This window comes from Colossoma macropomum, unplaced genomic scaffold (genome assembly GCF_904425465.1).
Source record: "Colossoma macropomum unplaced genomic scaffold, Colossoma_macropomum, whole genome shotgun sequence".
Classification (NCBI taxonomy): domain Eukaryota; kingdom Metazoa; phylum Chordata; class Actinopteri; order Characiformes; family Serrasalmidae; genus Colossoma; species Colossoma macropomum.
The window spans coordinates 30,176,083-30,195,922 of NW_023494798.1; the positions used below are offsets into that span (position 1 = coordinate 30,176,083).

At 40.4% G+C, this 19,840-nt stretch overlaps 1 protein-coding gene across 1 annotated transcript; it reads right to left on the reverse strand.

The window, feature by feature from the left end:
• Positions 1-6,124: 6,124 nt before the first annotated feature.
• Positions 6,125-19,532, reverse strand: six5 (SIX homeobox 5). Its single transcript, XM_036585029.1, has 3 exons — positions 18,498-19,532; positions 11,068-12,602; positions 6,125-10,867 (listed from the first exon to the last, which is right to left on the reverse strand). Exons 1-3 carry the CDS (start codon positions 19,178-19,180, stop codon positions 10,155-10,157), a joined length of 2,931 nt encoding a protein of 976 aa, XP_036440922.1. The 5' UTR covers positions 19,181-19,532; the 3' UTR covers positions 6,125-10,154.
• Positions 19,533-19,840: the final 308 nt, after the last annotated feature.

The following is a 19,840-nucleotide window of genomic DNA, read 5'->3' on the forward strand; positions in this document are numbered from 1 at the left end:
TATTAAATATGATTGCACAGGCACATTTTAGATGATCAGTAAAGTACCTTCTATTATGATGAGTGGCCCTCCGAGCTGGTTTGTCCTTTAAGCAGAAGATGCCGATGTCTTGTTAATCCTTTGAGCGGCTGAAAGAAGTGCTGGCAAGCTGAGCAGCTGTGTTAGCGTGTGTGAGGTTTCACAGACTTCTGCCTGTTCTCACCTGAGAAGATCCGCCCACAGTGAAGTGCTCTCAGGTAACTGGAGACCATGAGGGTTACTAAAACACTGACAAGCACTGACACACATTCTGAGTTGAGTCATGCCTACACACAAAATAAGACTAAAAAAAAAAACAAAAACAAACCTGTTAATCTGGTGCCTCGCTGGTATCTCAAATACTCAGGAAAGCCACGGGATCAAAAAGGAGCACATTTAAATCTAAATGCAATCTTATTTCCAAAGCAAATGAGGGCCTCAACGTTTGTTAAATGGATTTGGTTAGTGATGACAGCAGTGCCTGACATATACGTGTTTATATAACGATGGAGATGATTTGCCTCTTAATGTGCACCTGAAAAAAATCAGGCCTTCACTGTCTATTGCAGTCAGATAGCAGTTATGTATGCGATGCTTTAATATACTTTGTGCAAAGCAATGACTGGTCCACATCTTTTAAAATAGGGTTCTTCGTAGGTTCTTTAGTAGTAGTTTGAAATCGGCAGTCAAAAGTTTGGCCCATATTTTCTTTAATAAACAAACAGTTCTGTTGCAGATCAGGGATGGATCAGGATCTTTAGAGGCTGTGAGGCATTTCTTGGCACCCACCCCTGGACTCTAACACTAATGCATAATTAATTAATAGATAGATAGATAGATAGATAGATAGATAGATAGATGGATATATACTCTACTAATGAATGTACTGCACTCTTAGTAATATAGGTACTAAACTGTGACTGGTGCAGTGCCCCTCTTGTCACTGGGGTGGAACCCTCAAGGATACATCTCAGTACCTTTAGTCAGGGAACATAACTGAACCACAATCCATTGAAATGATGTTTTCGAAGTTGTACTGACTCCACACACCCCGTCTCGTCTCCAGGCTTTTATTTTACTGTTCTGTTTTAAAACATTAGGTTATGAAAATGCACAAATATGAACTTTTCACCTGGAAAAAAATGTATTTAAGGTACACAATTAGACCCTAAAACCACTGTTGTAAATTTGTGGATACGTTTACATTGTATGTACCTTGATGAACAAAAAACGTACCTGCACAGAACCTTTATTTCTTACTATTATAATAGTGGAGTACTATTTTTGAGCTACTATTTAGAACATAGTATGAAGTTTTTTCATAACCAAGTCTAAACAGGGTAACTGCTAACACCACTATCACCCACCATCGGAAACATCCCGCCTGAATGGCAACAACAAAATCCTTAATAAGTCATTAATAATATAAAACTATTATTATTAAACTATTGGTACTTTTATTCAATGGCTTTTTGTTGATATAATATTTATATATTTAGCAGATTGTCCCAAGTTTTCGAGCTACCTTGGGCCTTGAGGTTTGAGGCCCCCCAAGACCCCTGGCAGTCAGAGCCCCTTGTGCAGTAGCTCCAGTAGCCCATTCATAAGCCCATTCTTGTTGTACATACAGGTACAAAATGATTTGGTGCCCTTTAAAATAAGACTGCCTTTATAAAGGGTTTATAAATGTTTTAAAAATAGTTTGTTAATGGTTCTTAGTTAGGTCATAAACACTTAAGCAGTTATAACACATTAATAAAAAGGTTCATGTGATGAAGCTGACAGGTTTAATGCTGACTTATGAAGAAGACAAAATAAGATCAGTAAACATCAAAATCTGAAGTTTGATAGTATAAATTAATGTGAGTTCACTGTTAGGCAAACAACAGGCCACTGTTACCCTTTTTATTTATGTGTTGTAAATGCATATTAATGATTCGAAGGTCTTTAAGACCTAATAAATAACCATTAATAAACTCATTTTAAACCATTCATGAACGATTTATAAGTGTAGTCTTATTTAAAAGTGTTATCAATGATTCTCATAGTATCCTAATGTCCTATAGGTTTCAAGCGAATTGTAGGAAACTACAACTGAGAAAGCTGTATAACATGGACAATGGATTAATTTTTCCAGAATGCCTCTTATTAAAAATGAAGTGATGAAATCTTGCTGATCAAATAGTCATTCTTAGTAATGCTGTGTCTGGAAATGACTATGAATGCAGTCATATGCAGAAGTTAAAACACCCCTGGTTAAATTATGTGAAAAGTAGTTAACCACTCCCCTACACACTTAAATATGGCAGTTTTATGCGATTTTTTCCCCACAATTTCTGTGTATTTGCATATTGAAAAAATGGAACATAAAATGTTAAATTAGATTTTATAATAAAAGGTAAATAAATAATAATTATGCATTAAAATGTGCAGATATGTGTAGAGGATGAGTTATTTTCACTTAGAAAGTCAACAAAACAATATTGTATAGGACTGTACATAACTGCAGTTTATAATTTATTAACATTGACTATAAAACTGTATCTGTTTCTTCCATGTCATAACTTAATAAAAAAACTATACCACCTGTTTCTGTTCTGGTTTGGATATTCCAAATTTTTGAACACTTTTATATATATAACAACTAAAAGAACCATTTGAATGTTGAAAGGTTCTTTTCCATAATGGAGAACCTGCTGTGTATGGTTCTTAGCATCTGTATCATTCTGTCAAACTGGTTCAAAGTCAGAGCTGAAAACTCAGTTTGGACTTTTAACTGACTTGGACTTTAGACTCCAGACTCCTTTTGCTGAGTGACCCTAAACCTTAATTAACTTTACCAAATGTTTCAGTAGAGACTGTTTCAGTACTGACGATTTTAGATCATTTAGAGCAGAACCTAAAAACACAGCCAGTACATGACCAGTAAACACAGCTTTGAACAGCTGTACACACATATTCAAAACAATGGGATCTCACTGCTTACCATGTAGCCATGAGAGACAGAGATGCAAGCCTAGCTTCCTGCTCTAAAATGCAGGGGCGTGGCTAAAATGCAGCCACACCCATATATTAAAACTCTATTTCAGTAGTGACAGAATTTTCTAAATTAAGTATTTATACGAAATTTAAACTCACAATAAATATAAATCTCAGCTTTGCTTAAAATACCCTTTAAAAAAATTTAAAAAATGCAAAAAAATAAAGTTTTATTTTCACAAGTGTAAATTTAGGTTTTAGGGTTTGATACGGACACATCTCAACAGAAAATACCCTATAAGTGACAATTTTGTACATTGCTGTTGATCGGAAAAAACCTCATATCTCCAAAATGATAACTTTACAGGAAAAGGAAAAAACCTACTTTAATTTTAATGTAAGTCAGTGGAACCAGACGGTTTTCCAAGTCATTCTGGGTCATTTCTTTTGGTCCATTCTTCATGAAATTTACACACAATGTAAACGACAACAGGCATTTTCAAATTATGCCAAAAACTGAAAAACGACAAAAAAATGGAGATAAGAGGTTTTCTTTCAGCAGTGATTTATCACTATCACAGTTAATGCCTTAGGTTTAAATAGATCATAACATAATCCTTGTAAATATCCAAGGTCTGAATCGTTGCTCTTATTTTTACGTTTTATTATGGTAGCACGATCCACGTAGCACCAAAAAGGGGTTCCACTACTGTCAATTCAAGGCACCTTTTTCTAAGATATGAAACTGGTATTGTCCAAAAAGCACAACATGAGACCAATCAGATTACATTGTAAAGGATGTTTAATACAATGTCACACTGAAACTGAATATAAAAAATAAAATAACTATAACAAGTACAAAACACACCTCTTTAAAAAGAGATCTGCTGTTTTATCATGCGGTAAAAAAGGAAACGATCCCTTTATTACATTTTAAAGAACATTTCAAAATTCTTTGGTTTGATCAGCTGCATATTTCTTTCCTCTGGGTGTAGACGCATGATGTCACACATTTGTGAGAGTACTGCAAAAACTAAACTACAACAAGCCACATACGATTCTGTAACAGCAAAACTCACACTCTCACACTCTCACACTCACACACACATACACACTAATACACTCAGATTCCCTTTGTTTCTTACACACAAACATACATGAACATATAAAAAGACATCCAGGTGCATGGAAGGAAGGAGATGAGAGTAAAATCAATACAAACCTTTGGCAAATAAATGCTACATGTCCTATTTTGAATACACTTGTAAAATACAACTACATAGAAAAGTATTTTTGAAAGTATAGTATACAAAATGCAAGAGGAGGCATTTTCTTTGATGGAGCATGCAGTGCAAACCTGACTAGAAACCTCTCAGGTCCGCTAACATCAGGATGCCGCTTCATAACTGATAAATGCTTTAAATACACACAGAAAAGAAAAAATAAACACGTAGAAAAGAGAAAAGGCACATTTACGGCTAGAATTAACACGTGAGATCACATGTACCAAACGCTGGGTGCCACAGGCCTAGTGTAGCGGTAGTGACCCCAAAGGCCATCATTTACAGCCAAACTAAGTGGAGATTAATTGCACAAATTCTTGACGGCTGCAGTAGAACCACAGATTTCCAAAAAGAGAAAGTCAGTAAACGTTTCATGGCTAAAATGTGCAAAACATTAAGAGGTGAGCCCTTTATATAGAGCAAATCATGGGTCTACTGGAAATAACCATCAGAATATTTCACTTTGTGCATTTAGGGTCAATTTCCTGGACAGGGATTTAAGGGGAATTCCACCCATTTTTCAAAATATCGGCATAATTCTGTGGTTGAGATGTAAACAGAGTCATTCAGAGTGCTTTGACATGAAATGGTTTGTTTAAGAAAAACATACAGACTCTCTTTTAACAGTGGTGGACAGGAACCAGGGACTGTAATGCCTACAGCACAAATATAGATCAAATATGATTCTATCCAAAACCAGCAGTGAACCTACTTGTGTCTTCTGACCTTCTCTAGAAGGTAGCGTTTTATATCAAACCGCTCTGAATTACTTTGTTTACACCTTAGCTATTAAATTATGTTGCAAATTTGAAAAATCAGTGGAATTGCCCTTTAGGCCTAGTCTTGGACTACACACTAAACATCCTTAATGGAGATTCTCCATTGAAAGCAAAACGTAGTTCAGGACTAGGACCCTTACAGTACACTCTAACCTTATTTGCAACCAGGGGCACCCAGAATTATTGCTTACGCCAAATTACATACATTAACTAGAAAGGTATTGATACAATATACTAGTATTAGGATATTAAAAAAACTGATTAAAAAAAAGTACAAAACACTTCATGAAAATAGTCATTGTGTCTTAGCTTTGACCTGAATTACTGGAGCATGATTCTGTTTGATTTGACCAAAAAGGAGTGGAACACAGACATTTTGTGCAACTAGAAAACAAATCCTACAAAAATACTCTTCAACCAGTAAAGACGAACAAATACACAGAAATAACATTTACACATACATGGTGTAGTGTAGCATGAAAACTGGGTTACCCTCAATAGGACAAACCCAATTTTAACAAAAACAGGTTTGAAACTGTAGCTTTATGTGTTTGTATAGTCTGTGTGGAGTTAGATCACATCTATAACCACTAATCCCACCTTGGGGCACCAATGTACTCTTCACAAGGGGACAAGTTAAAATCATTGCATAGATAAAAATATTCAAATATAAGTTAGCACTATTATTCCTTTTTTCCCCTTGTTCAAATAAACTGGCCAGTAGTGCCTTTTCGGCATGCGCTTTATTGTAGTGACGGACTGGAGTGTTTGATAAGCCACGAATGTTTGAGGAGTAACATCTCAAACTAGGATGGTGAAGTAATCCATGATTTAAACTGAGAGATTTGCCTGCTACTGGATGCAAAGCCATTAAGGGTGTAATAATATACAATATTGGATTTGATATGATACATTTTCTCAACACAGCAAAGTTAAGGAGTGCTTAAATACATGCCTTGTGCTCATGTTTGCACCACGCGCACTTGCTTGTGCACTAGGATAGACACTGGCAGGTTGGTTGTGATGTTTGATTTAGAGATCAATATTCAATTTTCAACATTTGGTTTTACAGAGCACCAATTAAGCACTACACAGATTGGTTTGTCAATGCCTGGCATTCCAAGCTCTAACAAAATAAACCCCAAAAATTACAGCCACTAGAATGTAAAGGCCAGAAACATAACGCAAGTACACAAACGTTAATTATACTGCACGGCCAACGCACTGTCCTTCTGTACAAACTCAACCTGCATTCGAACTTTGCTGTGGTGGTTGAAACATTCACTACTAGAGAGGGCAACAAAGAATAAATCAGAGCATCTGAAGAGAACTGTTATTACAACAGGCGCAACAACTAAACATGACGACAGTAGAGGAGCATGTGCTGCTGTACTTGTTCTGTCGGAATCAAGAGGCGATGATGTATCAAACATATCGTCGCTGTCGGAACCAGAGTATGTGAGTGGAGTGGAGCAACAGAGCCTCACCGTTCCAACTCTGCTTTAGATTTTCTGTTTCTTAGCCATTCTTAGCTCGCTCCTCGCTCAAACATCAGAGAAAACCCACTCCATGTGATTCATTCTAACGATATCCATTTTATGTCTTAAACATATGGACATATGGACAAGACACTACACGTCATTCCATGAATTACACGATTTATGCCAGTTATTAAATGAACACTAGTTAAACATCCTGTGCCACACAGGCTTTTTAGTAGGTATAGACTTGAAACGATGGACCAATCTCGAGCCAGGAAACTGTCAAGGGTATCAGTGCACATGCTTTTAACAAGCTCTCTTTCATTTGTGCAAAAATGGATGAAACGAGACTAATTCTGTGTAATACCTGTAGAACTTTGCTGCAATTGGTGAGACTTTCCAGTATGCAAGTCCGCTAAACAGTTCAACAGCGCAAACACTGTATGAATGGCCATGATGTGCGAGCTGTAGCAGACACGCTGTCGCATCACTCATGCAGAGGTAGTCAGTGTGGAAAAAGGACTGTTTAGCTCAGGCATGTCAAACTGGGGACCTTCCGGGCCAAAATGCAGCAGAGATTAGCGTTTACCTTAATGAGGCAGTTTGCTCAAGTTTGCAGTGTCGTGGCCCAAGAGGACTGGAGCCTGACACAGGTGGTCTAGCTCATGGGTTGGAACCGTATTGGAGCGATTTCAGAATGAGAGAGAATGTTGACGCTCTGACTTTCTGAAAAAGCCGCTCCATGCTCCAGGGCAAAATCACACCGCTCCACTCCGCGCACTGCTCCCACTCTGCACCACTCATACTCTGGTTGGAACAAAACCTTCCATCTCCAAAACAGCAACTTTTTTCGAAAGAATGAAAAAAAAACTTAACTTATAATGGAAGTATATTAAAAAAAATGTTTTTGCAAAGTTAATTTTTCTCCCAACAGCGACAATATGTTTATACAAGCCAACTAGTTCTGTGAGAATCGTCCAACTGCTGGACTGCTGGTCTGCTGCGATAGCTGCCAACAGGACAGCTGACCAGAAGAAGCACACTGTCGTTACTGAACAGCTTTGCTGTTGCTACATCACTTCTTGCTTTAACGCTCAGAATGCAGGTTGTGCTTGCACTGTTATGAAATGCGTCATGGCTCAAAATGCAACAACTCACAAAACCGTGCTTGCATAGCTTGGAGCATTTACACTCATGTACTTGGCCTTAAGCTCTTCAGAAAAAAGCCCAGTTATTTGAGAGTGACTGTCCCCATATCATTAGACCCACCCCCTCTCCGCCCACTATACTCTTATAGAATGTACCAAAATATTTAGCTGTGACCGCTGACAGTGGTTTCCATGAAAGATGGTAAATAAAAGACGCTCAAAAGTGATAACAAAAGTCGATCTATGATGCAGTTTTCAATTTCTATCCACTTTTTAAATTCGATTTTTGGATGCTGTATTGAAATCATTATACCCTTAATGTCCCACGCCTTCCATGTAACTTCTACCTAACCCGTGTGGAGCCATAACAGGAGTAAAGACCATCGGCGTTCATCATGAGAGCGACAAACAGCATTAATTAAGTGTACTGGGTCACCTACGTAACATTTAGCTTAGCTGGGACACTCTGTGAGAATGCTTTGAAGAGCTAGCTCAGACTTTGAGTGTACACGAATGATTAAAAATATATACACACACAAACTGCAGACGGATACTACACTAAGGTAAATGGATAGCACGATAAAGTATCTAAAACTGAAAAAAACAAATCTGAAAACAATATCAGATTTCTGTTGAGTGTTTGAAAACATAACAGAATATAACATGCATCTCCTCTTTAAGATAAAACTTAATGCAAGAGACTGTGTGTCTATTTGACCTTGATATCCCACACAAAATCAGTTCAAGCTTTCTCTCCAAAACCGCAGCCAAGGTGCGTCTTGGAAAAGCCATTTAAATCAGTCTTATTTAAAGGAGTAAAAAGCAGCCTTTCTATAACATTATATACAACATTGAAAATGTATCTTATTTTAGTGTACGGGTGGGCAAAATGATATTAATCACTGCTGTTTATCACAATATGTCACAATATGCTTGTCTGATCATATCATGGATATGGTCAGTATTTAAAAAACTGCATGTCTCATTACAAACAGAGTATAATTAGGCCTGTTTAACTGGGTTTAGTGCAGTGCAGTCCGTGAAACGCTGAACAAAAATAAATGTATTCATAGGTTTTAATGGTGTATTTTAAAAGTGGCACAACTGGTGATTATATCTCCGTTCCACTTTTTCAAAATTCAGTAATAGTAAATATTAGGAGCGTACCAAAATTTTGGCCACAAACAGAACTTTCGATTTTTGCAGAAAGAGAAAACCTGTACAAAATTTGATCCAAAAACAACAAAGATTAAACAGGCCTACATCATTGTGAATTTTGGTTTCTAATGGTTTAAATTTGATGCATATCGTGTAACGTGAAAAGTATTACGATATTATATTTTTGTCGTATCGCCCACCCCTTTTTAACGTATGTGGAATATGACATGGTCACAACATGCGAAGCCTCATGCTGGTCTAAGAGCTGGAGAAGTGCCTTTCTTTTCAACAGTGGTTGTGTCAAACTTGCAGGGTAGTCTACATCCTGTTCCAAAGTCAATATGCACTCCTTTTATCAGAGTGAGACAAAATTTTGTAGCTAACTAAAGGTACAAATACTACGTATTACTCCGTCAGCCCCATTCTCAAAGACGCTGCAATATCTGAAGACTGTCTTTAGCACCACAGAAAATAGTTTGGCAAAATTAACATAGACAGTGTGATTCAATGCACAAATAATAAGGAGCTCCCAGCTGCCAAGATCCAAAAGAGATCTTCACTGCCTATATATGGAAACTTCTATTTAGAGTCCCTCCCCTGGTTAGAAGCTGGCCTTTTTTCTTTCAAATAAACTGGCCAACAGTGCCGTGCATTGTAGTGATGGACTGTAGTGCGCTTCCCAATCCAGTCCTCATGGTTGCCAGAGAGTCCACATTTTGCCTTCATCCTTATGAGTCGAGTTAGGTTGGAGCAAAAATGTGGACTGTCTGAGGGGTCCCTGAGGACCAGGCTGGGAAACACTGAACTGGAGTGTTTGATAAGGGAAATATTTAACTACAAACTGTATCATCTCATAAATTAGTATAAACTAACTGCATGGTGAACTGAAGTTCATGCATAATTTACACTATTAAAAATTAGCTCTGCTACTGGTTGTTTGTCAATAGGGTAATGTGCCATGTCTTGTTTGGAGACAGTGGGTATAATGAGAAGAACTGATCATCATGAGAATCGCAGGTAGCGTTAATTATAGCCTGAAGTCTTACATGAATAAAGAAAGGCAAGTAAAGCCGAGGCCTAGATAAGACCTCCAAAGGAAGTTGCTGGTTTCAACAAAAGCTACAAGCTGTTATAGATCACGTCACTGTCAGACCTAGGCACTTCCTATATCTCAACATACAGGAAAAAATAAGGTATCGTGTGTTTACAACCAAGATTCTTACCTCTGAGATCATACATGAATTGTTCACTGAAATTGTTCACCGATTGTCTGGGGGGCTTCTAATATGCAGCCCACAAGAAGAACAGTTACAAACCCAAATCATCATCCACAGGGACAGACTGTAATTGTGTTAGAATTTTTGAGTCCCCATCCATATCTACATCGTCAAGATGAGATTCCCTGTCCACATCACTCGAAGGGGAGGCACCTAACAGCAGGGACTCTCCACCCGGTAGGCCCAACAAAGCTGGGTCCTCAGGTAGATCTCCTTTCCCACGTACATCAAACAGCGTCAGGCCAGACGAAGAGGACAGAGACACGGGACTCCAAGCTGGCTGAGGAAGATGGGGACCACTGGCCACACTACTGCTAATAGGACTGAAGGAAAGCATGCTCTCAGGGCAGAGGGTCTGTTGGGATGGCAGGATACTGGTGGAGGTTGGGGTGGAAGAGTCTGGGGTGTTTGGAGAAGCCCCTGGAGTAGAGGTGGCAAGAGTTCCAGGCTCAGGGCTGCAGTATAGTCCAGATGAACCGATGTAAAGAGACGACTGGAGGGGACTAGAGGTCGGCACAGATGATGCAGAAACTGGCTGATTATCTAGCGGTGGCCCAACTGTAGTGTGCTCCAGTCCACTGCTACTGCTACTGTTGCTGGGACTTGGGCCTGGGCCTGGGCCTGGAATTTCCGTGACGGGTTTCACAGGCACACTGGTGAACTGGATGCCAGCTGGAATAGTGAGGATAAGTTTGCCATTCTGAACACTAAGGAATGGACTTCCACCTGCCAGGACGAAGTTTCCTGAGCATAAGAGCAGAAAGATTTGGTCAAGCTCTCTTATTTAGTGGTAAAAGAAAGAACAAAAGTCCACTGCATTTGTAAATTGTATATTAACTTACAGTAAACCTTGTTCAGTTGAGTTTCAGGGCCATTTGACTCTGGTGAATTCTAATATGGCCCATCTAATACATGCCAAGGATATTATAACATCTATGTCTTACCTGGAGAAGCGGAAGGCAGCTGAATCACCCCAGAATTAAGAAGCTGGACACTTGGAATGGCACCAGCTGTAGGTGCACTCTGAGGCGGTCCAATTGGGGTTATACGTATAGCTCCCTGGGGCACACCAACTCCTGCACCAGTTCCAGAGGTTAAAATCTGGAAAGCACCTCCAGGGGATGGGATAGGAAGAGAGGGTGCTGCTGGAACCACCTGAGAGAAAGAGATGGTTCCTGTAGGAGCTCCAGCCATGGAGGACACTGGCATGAGCTGGGGCAAAGGGACCAGGTGGGGCTGCCCTGTGTCCTTGGATTGTGAAACAGGCACTACTTGTGTTGGGGAGGAGATGGGAATAACTTGGCTCCCCAGTGGATTCTGTATCTGTGAGTTGGCGGCTGAATTGGTTTGGTCACCCAGCTGAAGTGTTAACCCCTGGGGAACTTGTCCATTAACCACCTGGGGGACAGACACAACAGTGTTGTCGCAAAGTGTGGTAGAACTATTCTGAGGTTGGGTCTGAGTAATCCTGGGACCAATATGCAGGTTCTGGGATGGAAACTGAGGGATGGAGCCCTGGGGTATGTGGGGCGTGATGGGGGACACTGGCACCAGCTGAGGGCAGGAGGACACCTGAGTCCCTGTTGGGTTCTGCACTAACTGGGATACTGGAATGCCCTGAATGGAGGGTACCACCTGGGGCAAAGATAGGACCTGAGGGCTGGAGACAGTGGAAGAAGGTGCCACTTGAGAAATGGATGTAGTGGGATTCAACTGAGAACCAGCAGTTGCTAACACCACAATTTCAGGCTGCTGGATGGATTGTACAGGCATTACAGGGCTGGAAATGACTGTACCTGAATGGGGAACTGTTGAAGAGAGGATGCCATTTTGAGTCAGTGCCAATGAAGGAAGTGAGGTGGGAGTCATGACTGTGGAAGAAATGGTGGATGTGGATATGGAGGTGGGAGGTACTGTGTGGGTGGCTTCGCCATTCTTTATAGTCACATTCTCTGGAACACTGATGAAATCCAAAGGAGAGACATTGCGGTCAGATGCTTTCACTTCCTCTGTCAGGGGAACAGGTACTGTGCTAGTGAGGTTGGCTTGTGGGCTCAGGACCACTGTAGGCAGGCTGGCCTGTGTCTCCATATCGGTAGCACAGTGTTCCTCCGGACTGCTGTCGTTCCCACTCCCCTTAGAAATAACCTGTGCTCCATTGAGTAACAGTGGAGTATTAGCAGTTACGGGACTGAGGGTGACTGTGTGGCCATCACTCAGCGTCAGTCCATTAATAATAACTCCAGTTCCTGTCCCTGACAGTAAAGGGCTCCCATTGAGCAACAGAGGGTGGGGGCTAGTCAGGAATCCCCCTGTGCTATTGAGAATGAGCTGACCTCCAGTACTACAGGGGGCACTGGAGAGGGATATGAGAGAAGCAGTTGAGCCTCCAGCATCTTGAGCAGCAGGTTTGTCAATAGTGTCGTCCAGATCTGCCTTACTATCCTCATCCTCTGCGCTGTGGTTTCCATCGGATTCACTAAGAGAAAGTCATAAACGTTACAACATGAAAACCAAAAAACCTTGCTTTGTGTGTGGAACACACTATAATATTGAGTCTTGAGACTTACATCTAATAGTTCTAGAGAAGGTCAGGATTATCTTGTATTACTTTGCAGCCTTCACTGGATTTAATTCCTGACTTTTAACATTTTTCCATTCACTTTACTACTTTCACAGTAGCTTTACTGAAATAAAACCGTAATATGAATACATTAGTCAATATTGGTGAAGAGCAAATTGTGTCTACCTGGTAATGGGCATGGTGATGACGTATTACCATAGCATTGTGTGATTAAGAACAGTGATTAAGAGAACTGCCACACAAATTACACTGTACAAATGATTTAAAAAATTGTAAAAATATTTAGAATTACAAAAAATATGACTTAAGCTTTATCTAGAGAAGCAGCACAACCCTGTAACTGAGTGTAGGTACTGTAGAGTTGATATGGGATCGATGCACTGTGTAGCAGAATAACTAGAGTACTACAGAAGTCTTATACAGTATTAATATAAATATTTTTTAGTATTAATATTATTTCTGTAGTAAGTGTAATTTGCCAGTATAAAAACACTACTACACACACACACAAACACGCTACACAACATTGGAAGATAAATAAACATTAGTACAAGTACGGTGAAATCTCTTTTTTTATATTAATATCTTGGCTAAAAGAATACAGTTAAAAGTGTACAGGTTTGGTTCCTGATTTGTCAGTGCACTCCTGCCATTGCACAGAGTTTAGGATTGTCACTTTCAATTCAATTAGTAATCGAGTAATCTAGTGATTATTTTGACGATTAATCAAGTAATGTGTGTTTATTTTTTGGCCAAACAATAAAAATAAGTTGAACTGAACACTAACATACAATGCAGAGCCTTTCAGAGATTCCAAAGTGCTGAAAAAGAAAAAAAAAAAACTACATCTCTGAAAATACTTAATAGAAGAAAAACTGTGGCAATTAATTGAAATGCATAGAAAATGTGGCAGGCTTTGTTTTTTACTGTAAGAAGAACAGATACCCTGTTTATCATATTCCAAATCTATCACTAAACTGATTCATCAATAACAAATTTTACACAATTAATTTTTCTAATCAAGTAATCGATTTTAGTAGAGTGATCATGACAGCTGAGGGTTTGTTGAATTTCAACAGCAACACGCCTGAGTCAATTTAATTAAGTTATTAGTCCCACAACGCCACATACACACTACTGAACACACAAACTAGGTGGCAGTGAGCACACTTGCCCGGAGCGGTGGGCAGCCCTATCCGCAGCGCCCAGGGAGCAGTTGGGGGTTAGGTGCCTTGCTCAAGGGCACCTCAGTCACGTACTGTTGGCTCAGATGATTGAACCGGCAACCTTCCAGTCACAAGGCTGGTTCCCTAACCTCCAGCCCATGACTGCCCCCATGAAGGACTGATTAGATTAGATTATTTGTGCTATTCAAATGTTAATGTATTTTAAACAGGTAAATACTTACTGTACAGAAAAATGGCTTTACATATATTTTTCTCAAAGGCTTTTCCACAGTTACTGCTCAAACATCACTCAGACACTTCACACCTCACCTAGCTACTTTTTTAAAACAGTATTTAGTAAAAGGACTTCAAGGTTTCTTTATTCTCACTCTGTCTGACTTTGTTGAACAAAAATGTCCAGAAGTTCCGCTACACTGACAACAGTGATTACGGCCAGCTGTGGCTATCAGTGAAGTCTGGAGAGCAGAGCTTTACCACCTAACCACAAATCCTTCTGATAAGAGAGACGGGAAAGCCCAGCTGTTTTCCTCCGTCTGCAGCTTAATTCCTAGGTCTAACTTAGGATAATTCAGGAGAGGCAAAATCATGTGGTACAGTTTTTGTCACAATACATGCATCCCAATTCCTAATGTGTTAAAGATTTTGGGGACCATATGGTGAGGGGCGATACTTACAAGCTATTTTATGCCTGGAATCTATGCATCACATATGCAGAAAGGCTTGACAATGCCCTTTCCATCTCATATGTATACATACATATATCGCTGTTGTCAGAAGAAAACCTCATATCTCCAAAATGGTAACTTTACAGGAGAAGGAAAAAACATACTTTACTTTTAATGTAAGTCAATGGAGCCTGAATTTTTTCCCCCCCAAGTCATTTTGGTCTGTTTATTTTGGTCCATTCATCATGAAATTTACACACAATATAAAGAGCAACAGACATTTTCAAATTATGTCAAAAACTGAAAAACAACAAAAATGGAGATACAAGGTTTTCTTCAGACAACAGCGATAAATTATATATATATAAATGCATGTTTTGTTCCCCCTTGTCATTTTTGTTTAAAGTGGAATTCCACCTAGTTTTTAAAATTTCTGCAAAATTCAGTTCTTGAAGATGCAAACAAAGTCATTCAGAGTGGTTTGACATGAAACTATCTGTTCTAAAACGAGTCAGCTGTTCACAGTGGTAGTGATAGGAACCAGATGTCCGAAGAGCTAATAACTCCCTCACAGACAGTTACTACATGAAACGGTCAGTGGATACACTGCTTATTGCTCAAGACATTGTTTTACAGTAGGTCTGCAATTAACATTTGGTATAAAACCTATTTTGGGGTCGTTCTCCATTGGGAGTGGGAAACCATGTCATAAAGGTTGCAGGGCTTAAAGAGATGCTTAAAATATTAGGCACAGCTCCAAAAGTCAGTATGTACATTTACACAGTCGACCTAAGATTAAATAACACTTTTCCTTTCATGATTTCTCTGATTTTTCTTTTTTCTTTTTCTGTTTTATAGTCGCTCTGCATCTGTAAACCAGCTCGTCACAAAGCCAAGTTTCAACATTTGAGAAAACATTTTTAATATAAAACAATATTTTAAGAGGTTTAAATTAGGAATTTGTACAAAACAGATTTATGTTTACTTTTTATATAATTAATGTTACACTACATTTAAAAAATATGTATTTTATTTAAAAACTACATTTGTCACAGAGAGTTTGGTCACTGCTGTTATCAGGACTCTTATGTTACATTTTGAACACCGTATTTTCAGCGCTATTAAACTGCTTCTTTGGGTCGAGGCTCATCAGAGAGGAAGAATCTCGAGCCATGAGAAGGCGAGTCACACCTGCTCACTATGTTTCATTATTTAATTAATAATTTTGTTTATCAGGCAGCACATAACTTCTATGTGTCACTGCTGTTATGTGCTTTAATGGCTGGGTAATTCAAATTTCTGCCAAATATCATTTTTATTACTGATTTTAAGTTGCACAAGGTCACCTGACCACCAATAGGTCAGCCAGTGTACAAAATCCTCAGTTTTACCCAGAATGTCACTGGAGTCAGTCACTGGTGTTACACCATATTCATACAACACCAGTGACTGTATAATGTGTTTGGAATTAAACTCTCCTTTTTGTATATTCGATAATAGTAGATATTAATGGACATAATAAGATTATTTAGTTTTGGGATGAAAGAAACAGATTTTTTTTAAAATGTATCCACCTGAATTTCCACTCCAAATGGAGAATGACCTTTTTATTCATATGAAGGACATTGTGAGGCAAAACAGTACCCAACGAAAATGTACTTTCTTTCTACCCAATTGAATCTGATGTTTTTGTTTTTTAAGTGGTGCTGCCCAGTTGAATTTGCTGTTTTTAATTGGTACTGTCCAGTTGAATTTGTTGTTTTTTTTAATTGGTACTGCCCAGTTGAATTTGCTGTTTTTAATTGGTACTGTCCAGTTGAATTTGTTGTTTTTTTTAATTGGTACTGCCCAGTTGAATTCGCTGTATTTTAACTGGTACTGCCCAGTTGAATCTGCTGTTTTTTGTATTGGTACTGCCCAGTTGAATTTGCTGTTTTTAATTGGTACTGTCCAGTTGAATTTGTTGTTTTTTTTAAATTGGTACTGCCCAGTTGAATTCGCTGTATTTTATGGTACTGCCCAGTTGAATCTGCTGTTTTTTGTATTGGTACTGCCCAGTTGAATCTGCTGTTTTTTGTATTGGTACTGCCCAGTTGAATTTGTTGTTTTTTTAAATTGGTACTGCCCAGTTGAATTCGCTGTATTTTAACTGGTACTGCCCAGTTGAATCTGCTGTTTTTTGTATTGGTACTGCCCAGTTGAATTTGTTGTTTTTTGTATTGGTACTGCCCAGTTGAATTTGTTGTTTTTTAGTTGGTACTGCCCAGTTGAATCTGCTGTTTTTTTATTGGTGCTGCCCAGTTGAATCTGCTGTTATTTAATTGGTACTGCCCAGTTGAATCTGCTGTTTTTTTATTGGTACTGCCCAGTTAAATCTGCTGTTTTTTTACTGGTACTGCCCGCTGCCCAGTTGAATCTGCTGTTTTTTGTATTGGTACTGCCCAGTTGAAATCTGCTGTTTTTTTAGTTGGTACTGCCCAGTTGAATCTGCTGTTTTTTTATTGGTACTGCCCAGTTGAATTTGTTGTTTTTTAGTTGGTACTGCCCAGTTGAATCTGCTGTTTTTTTATTGGTGCTGCCCAGTTGAATCTGCTGTTATTTAATTGGTACTGCCCAGTTGAATTTGTTGTTTTTTAGTTGGTACTGCCCAGTTGAATCTGCTGTTTTTTGTATTGGTACTGCCCAGTACTGCCCAGTTGAATCTGCTGTTTTTTGTATTGGTACTGCCCAGTTGAATCTGCTGTTTTTTTACTGGTGCTGCCCAGTTGAATCTGCTGTTATTTAATTGGTACTGCCCAGTTGAATCTGCTGTTTTTTTATTGGTACTGCCCAGTTGAATCTGCTGTTTTTAATTGGTACTGCCCAGTTGAATCTGCTGTTTTTTTATTGGTACTGCCCAGTTGAATCTGCTGTTTTTTGTATTGGTACTGCCCAGTTGAATCTGCTGTTTTTTTATTGGTGCTGCCCAGTTGAATCTGCTGTTATTTAATTGGTACTGCCCAGTTGAATCTGCTGTTTTTTGTATTGGTACTGCCCAGTTGAATTTGCTGTTTTTTGTATTGGTACTGCCCAGTTGAATCTGCTGTTTTTTGTATTGGTACTGCCCAGTTGAATTCGCTGTATTTTAACTGGTACTGCCCAGTTGAATCTGCTGTTTTTTAACTGGTACTGCCCAGTTGAATTTGCTGGGTTTTTTTATTGCCCCGCCCCCCCACCCCTCTCTCTCTTCATCCCTTGGGGAAATTCCAATTGGCCCGAGTATAGTAAAAGCAGGCTGAACCTACAGGAATGGAAATGGCTGTTGGACAGTGCTGTTCAAAAGTTAGATTTCCAGCTTCTACGCCAAACTGAAACCACCAGAAATCACTCAGGTTTCTACTGGAATTCCCCTTTAGGGATATTAGGGATATGACCGTGCTCCTATACAGTATCTGCCTACTGTAAACTTTACAGAAGGCAGTTAGTTTCTTCACTTTGCCTTAAGGCTCCCCAGCGCGGTGTAGCAGGAAATCTGAGCCTGTCTGGCTGGAGCTCACATTTCACAACAAAGCAACACGCTTTCTTTCTTTCTTTCTTCCCTGAGATTTTTCACTGCCTTTACTTCGAAGCCAAAAAAGCACGGCACGCACACATGCGCCACTCTAGGAAGGAAAAAGGGAAACAAGTTTCCACTTTTTGTTCTAAGAAGAAACACTGTTTTTAAAGAACATTCCAGTGAATCCACGTAGTTTCACTTGCTGTAGCTAATGTGCTACTGGCTGCTGGATGGCTCCGAGAGCTTTACAAAGAAATGGTCACCAAGAGGTGCCAACTTCTCTCCAAGGACTTAACTCGACCGTACTTTAACTTGGTGGGCACTTTTAGCACTAAGCAGGGTGGTGGTGGGGGGGTCCACACAGGCCTTAGACCCCCTGAGAACTGTTTTCGTTCAGGCTCACCTCTTGTTGTTGCCAGACGGAGTCCGGTCCCTCTGCCGTCGGTTCTTGAACCAGTTGCTGACCTGGGTCAGAGACAGGCCGGTGAGCTTGGCCAGGTTCCTCTTCTCGTCGGGCGTCGGGTACCTGTTGACTCGGTAACACTCCTTGAGGGCGTTGCGGGACTTCTCCTTGAAGCAGTACACGGTCTCCTCTCCGTCCCAGATGGTCTTGGGCAGGGGGAACTTCTTCCTGAGCCGATATTTGTCCACGGCCCCCAGGCTGCGCCCCCGGCTCCTCTCCGCCTCCTTGTAGCGCGCCTTCAAGTAGAGGTCCTGCAGGAACCCATGGTTGCTCGGGTGGAAGTCGTGGCTCTCTAAGATGGCGTACAGCTCTTTGAATTCCTCCCGGTGGAAGGCCACCACGGCCTGGGCCTTCAGCAGGGTCTCGTTGCCACGTAGCAGGTCCGAGGAAGGCGGGATGGCGGCGAGGAAGCGCCACAGTCGCTCCACGTTGCCCGCCTGCAGCAGGGCTTCGCACACGCAGGCGAGCTGCTCCGGGGAGAAGCCCAGCACGGAGGAGCTCCGCAGGCTCTCCAGCAGGCTCTCCGACGCCTCGTCCGAGTCCGACTCCTCTTTAACTTTGGCCGCGCTCTCCTCCGCGCTCTTCTCCGTTTGTTCTGCGGACTCTGAGGACGAGGAAGCCATTTTTTGAGTTTAACTTTTTTTTTCTTTCCCCCTCTCTCGCTCTCTCTCTCTCTCTCTCTCTCACACTCTCTCTCTCTCTCCCCTTTCTCGGTTCCTCCTCCCTCCCCCTCTCCCTCTCCACCATTCTCCGTGTAGGAGAGAGAGTTTGTGTGCGTGTTGTTGGCTGAGGAGTCAGTCACGCCTCTTCACATTTCGTCAAGCGACAACACGAGCACCATTCAAATACCCACAGTGGGGCAGGAGCGCAGGAAACTGGGGGAAAGAGCTGCTCAGACTTGGTGCAGATCGACTCTGATGGAATTCATGAACTTTCAGGATCAGAATCACTTTATTTTGTTACACAAACAAGGGAATTTGTGCGGCACGCAGGAGTGACACACTGAACAGACCAGACAAGCACTCAGAGACCGCTAACACGTGCTTAACTAAGGGAAAAATACAGTAAAATTACAATAAAGACAATAAAGAACAGTACGGAGCCCTGCTGGTGAAATAATGCGTGGCCACGCCATTCCACAACTTAGTAAGGCGTGGAAACGAGGTAATTAAGTCGTAGCCACCACTTAGTAAGCCATGGGAATGAGATAAATAAGCCTTGACCACAGCTTAATAAGGCGTGGTCTCGTTCCCACACCTTACTAAGTGATGACCACAACTTAA

What these genes read in the sequence shown, in the direction of transcription:
- six5 (XM_036585029.1), bottom strand. Translation starts at nt 19,180, where the DNA reads ATGGCTTCCTCGTCCTCAGAGTCCGCAGAACAAACGGAGAAGAGCGCG. An exon ending in CCGTCTGGCAACAACAAGAG is followed by an intron (nt 12,603 to 18,497) that starts GTGAGCCTGAAC and finishes ACTTTCTCTTAG; the next exon opens with TGAATCCGATGGAAACCACA. An exon ending in GCTGCCTTCCGCTTCTCCAG is followed by an intron (nt 10,868 to 11,067) that starts GTAAGACATAGA and finishes TCTTATGCTCAG; the next exon opens with GAAACTTCGTCCTGGCAGGT.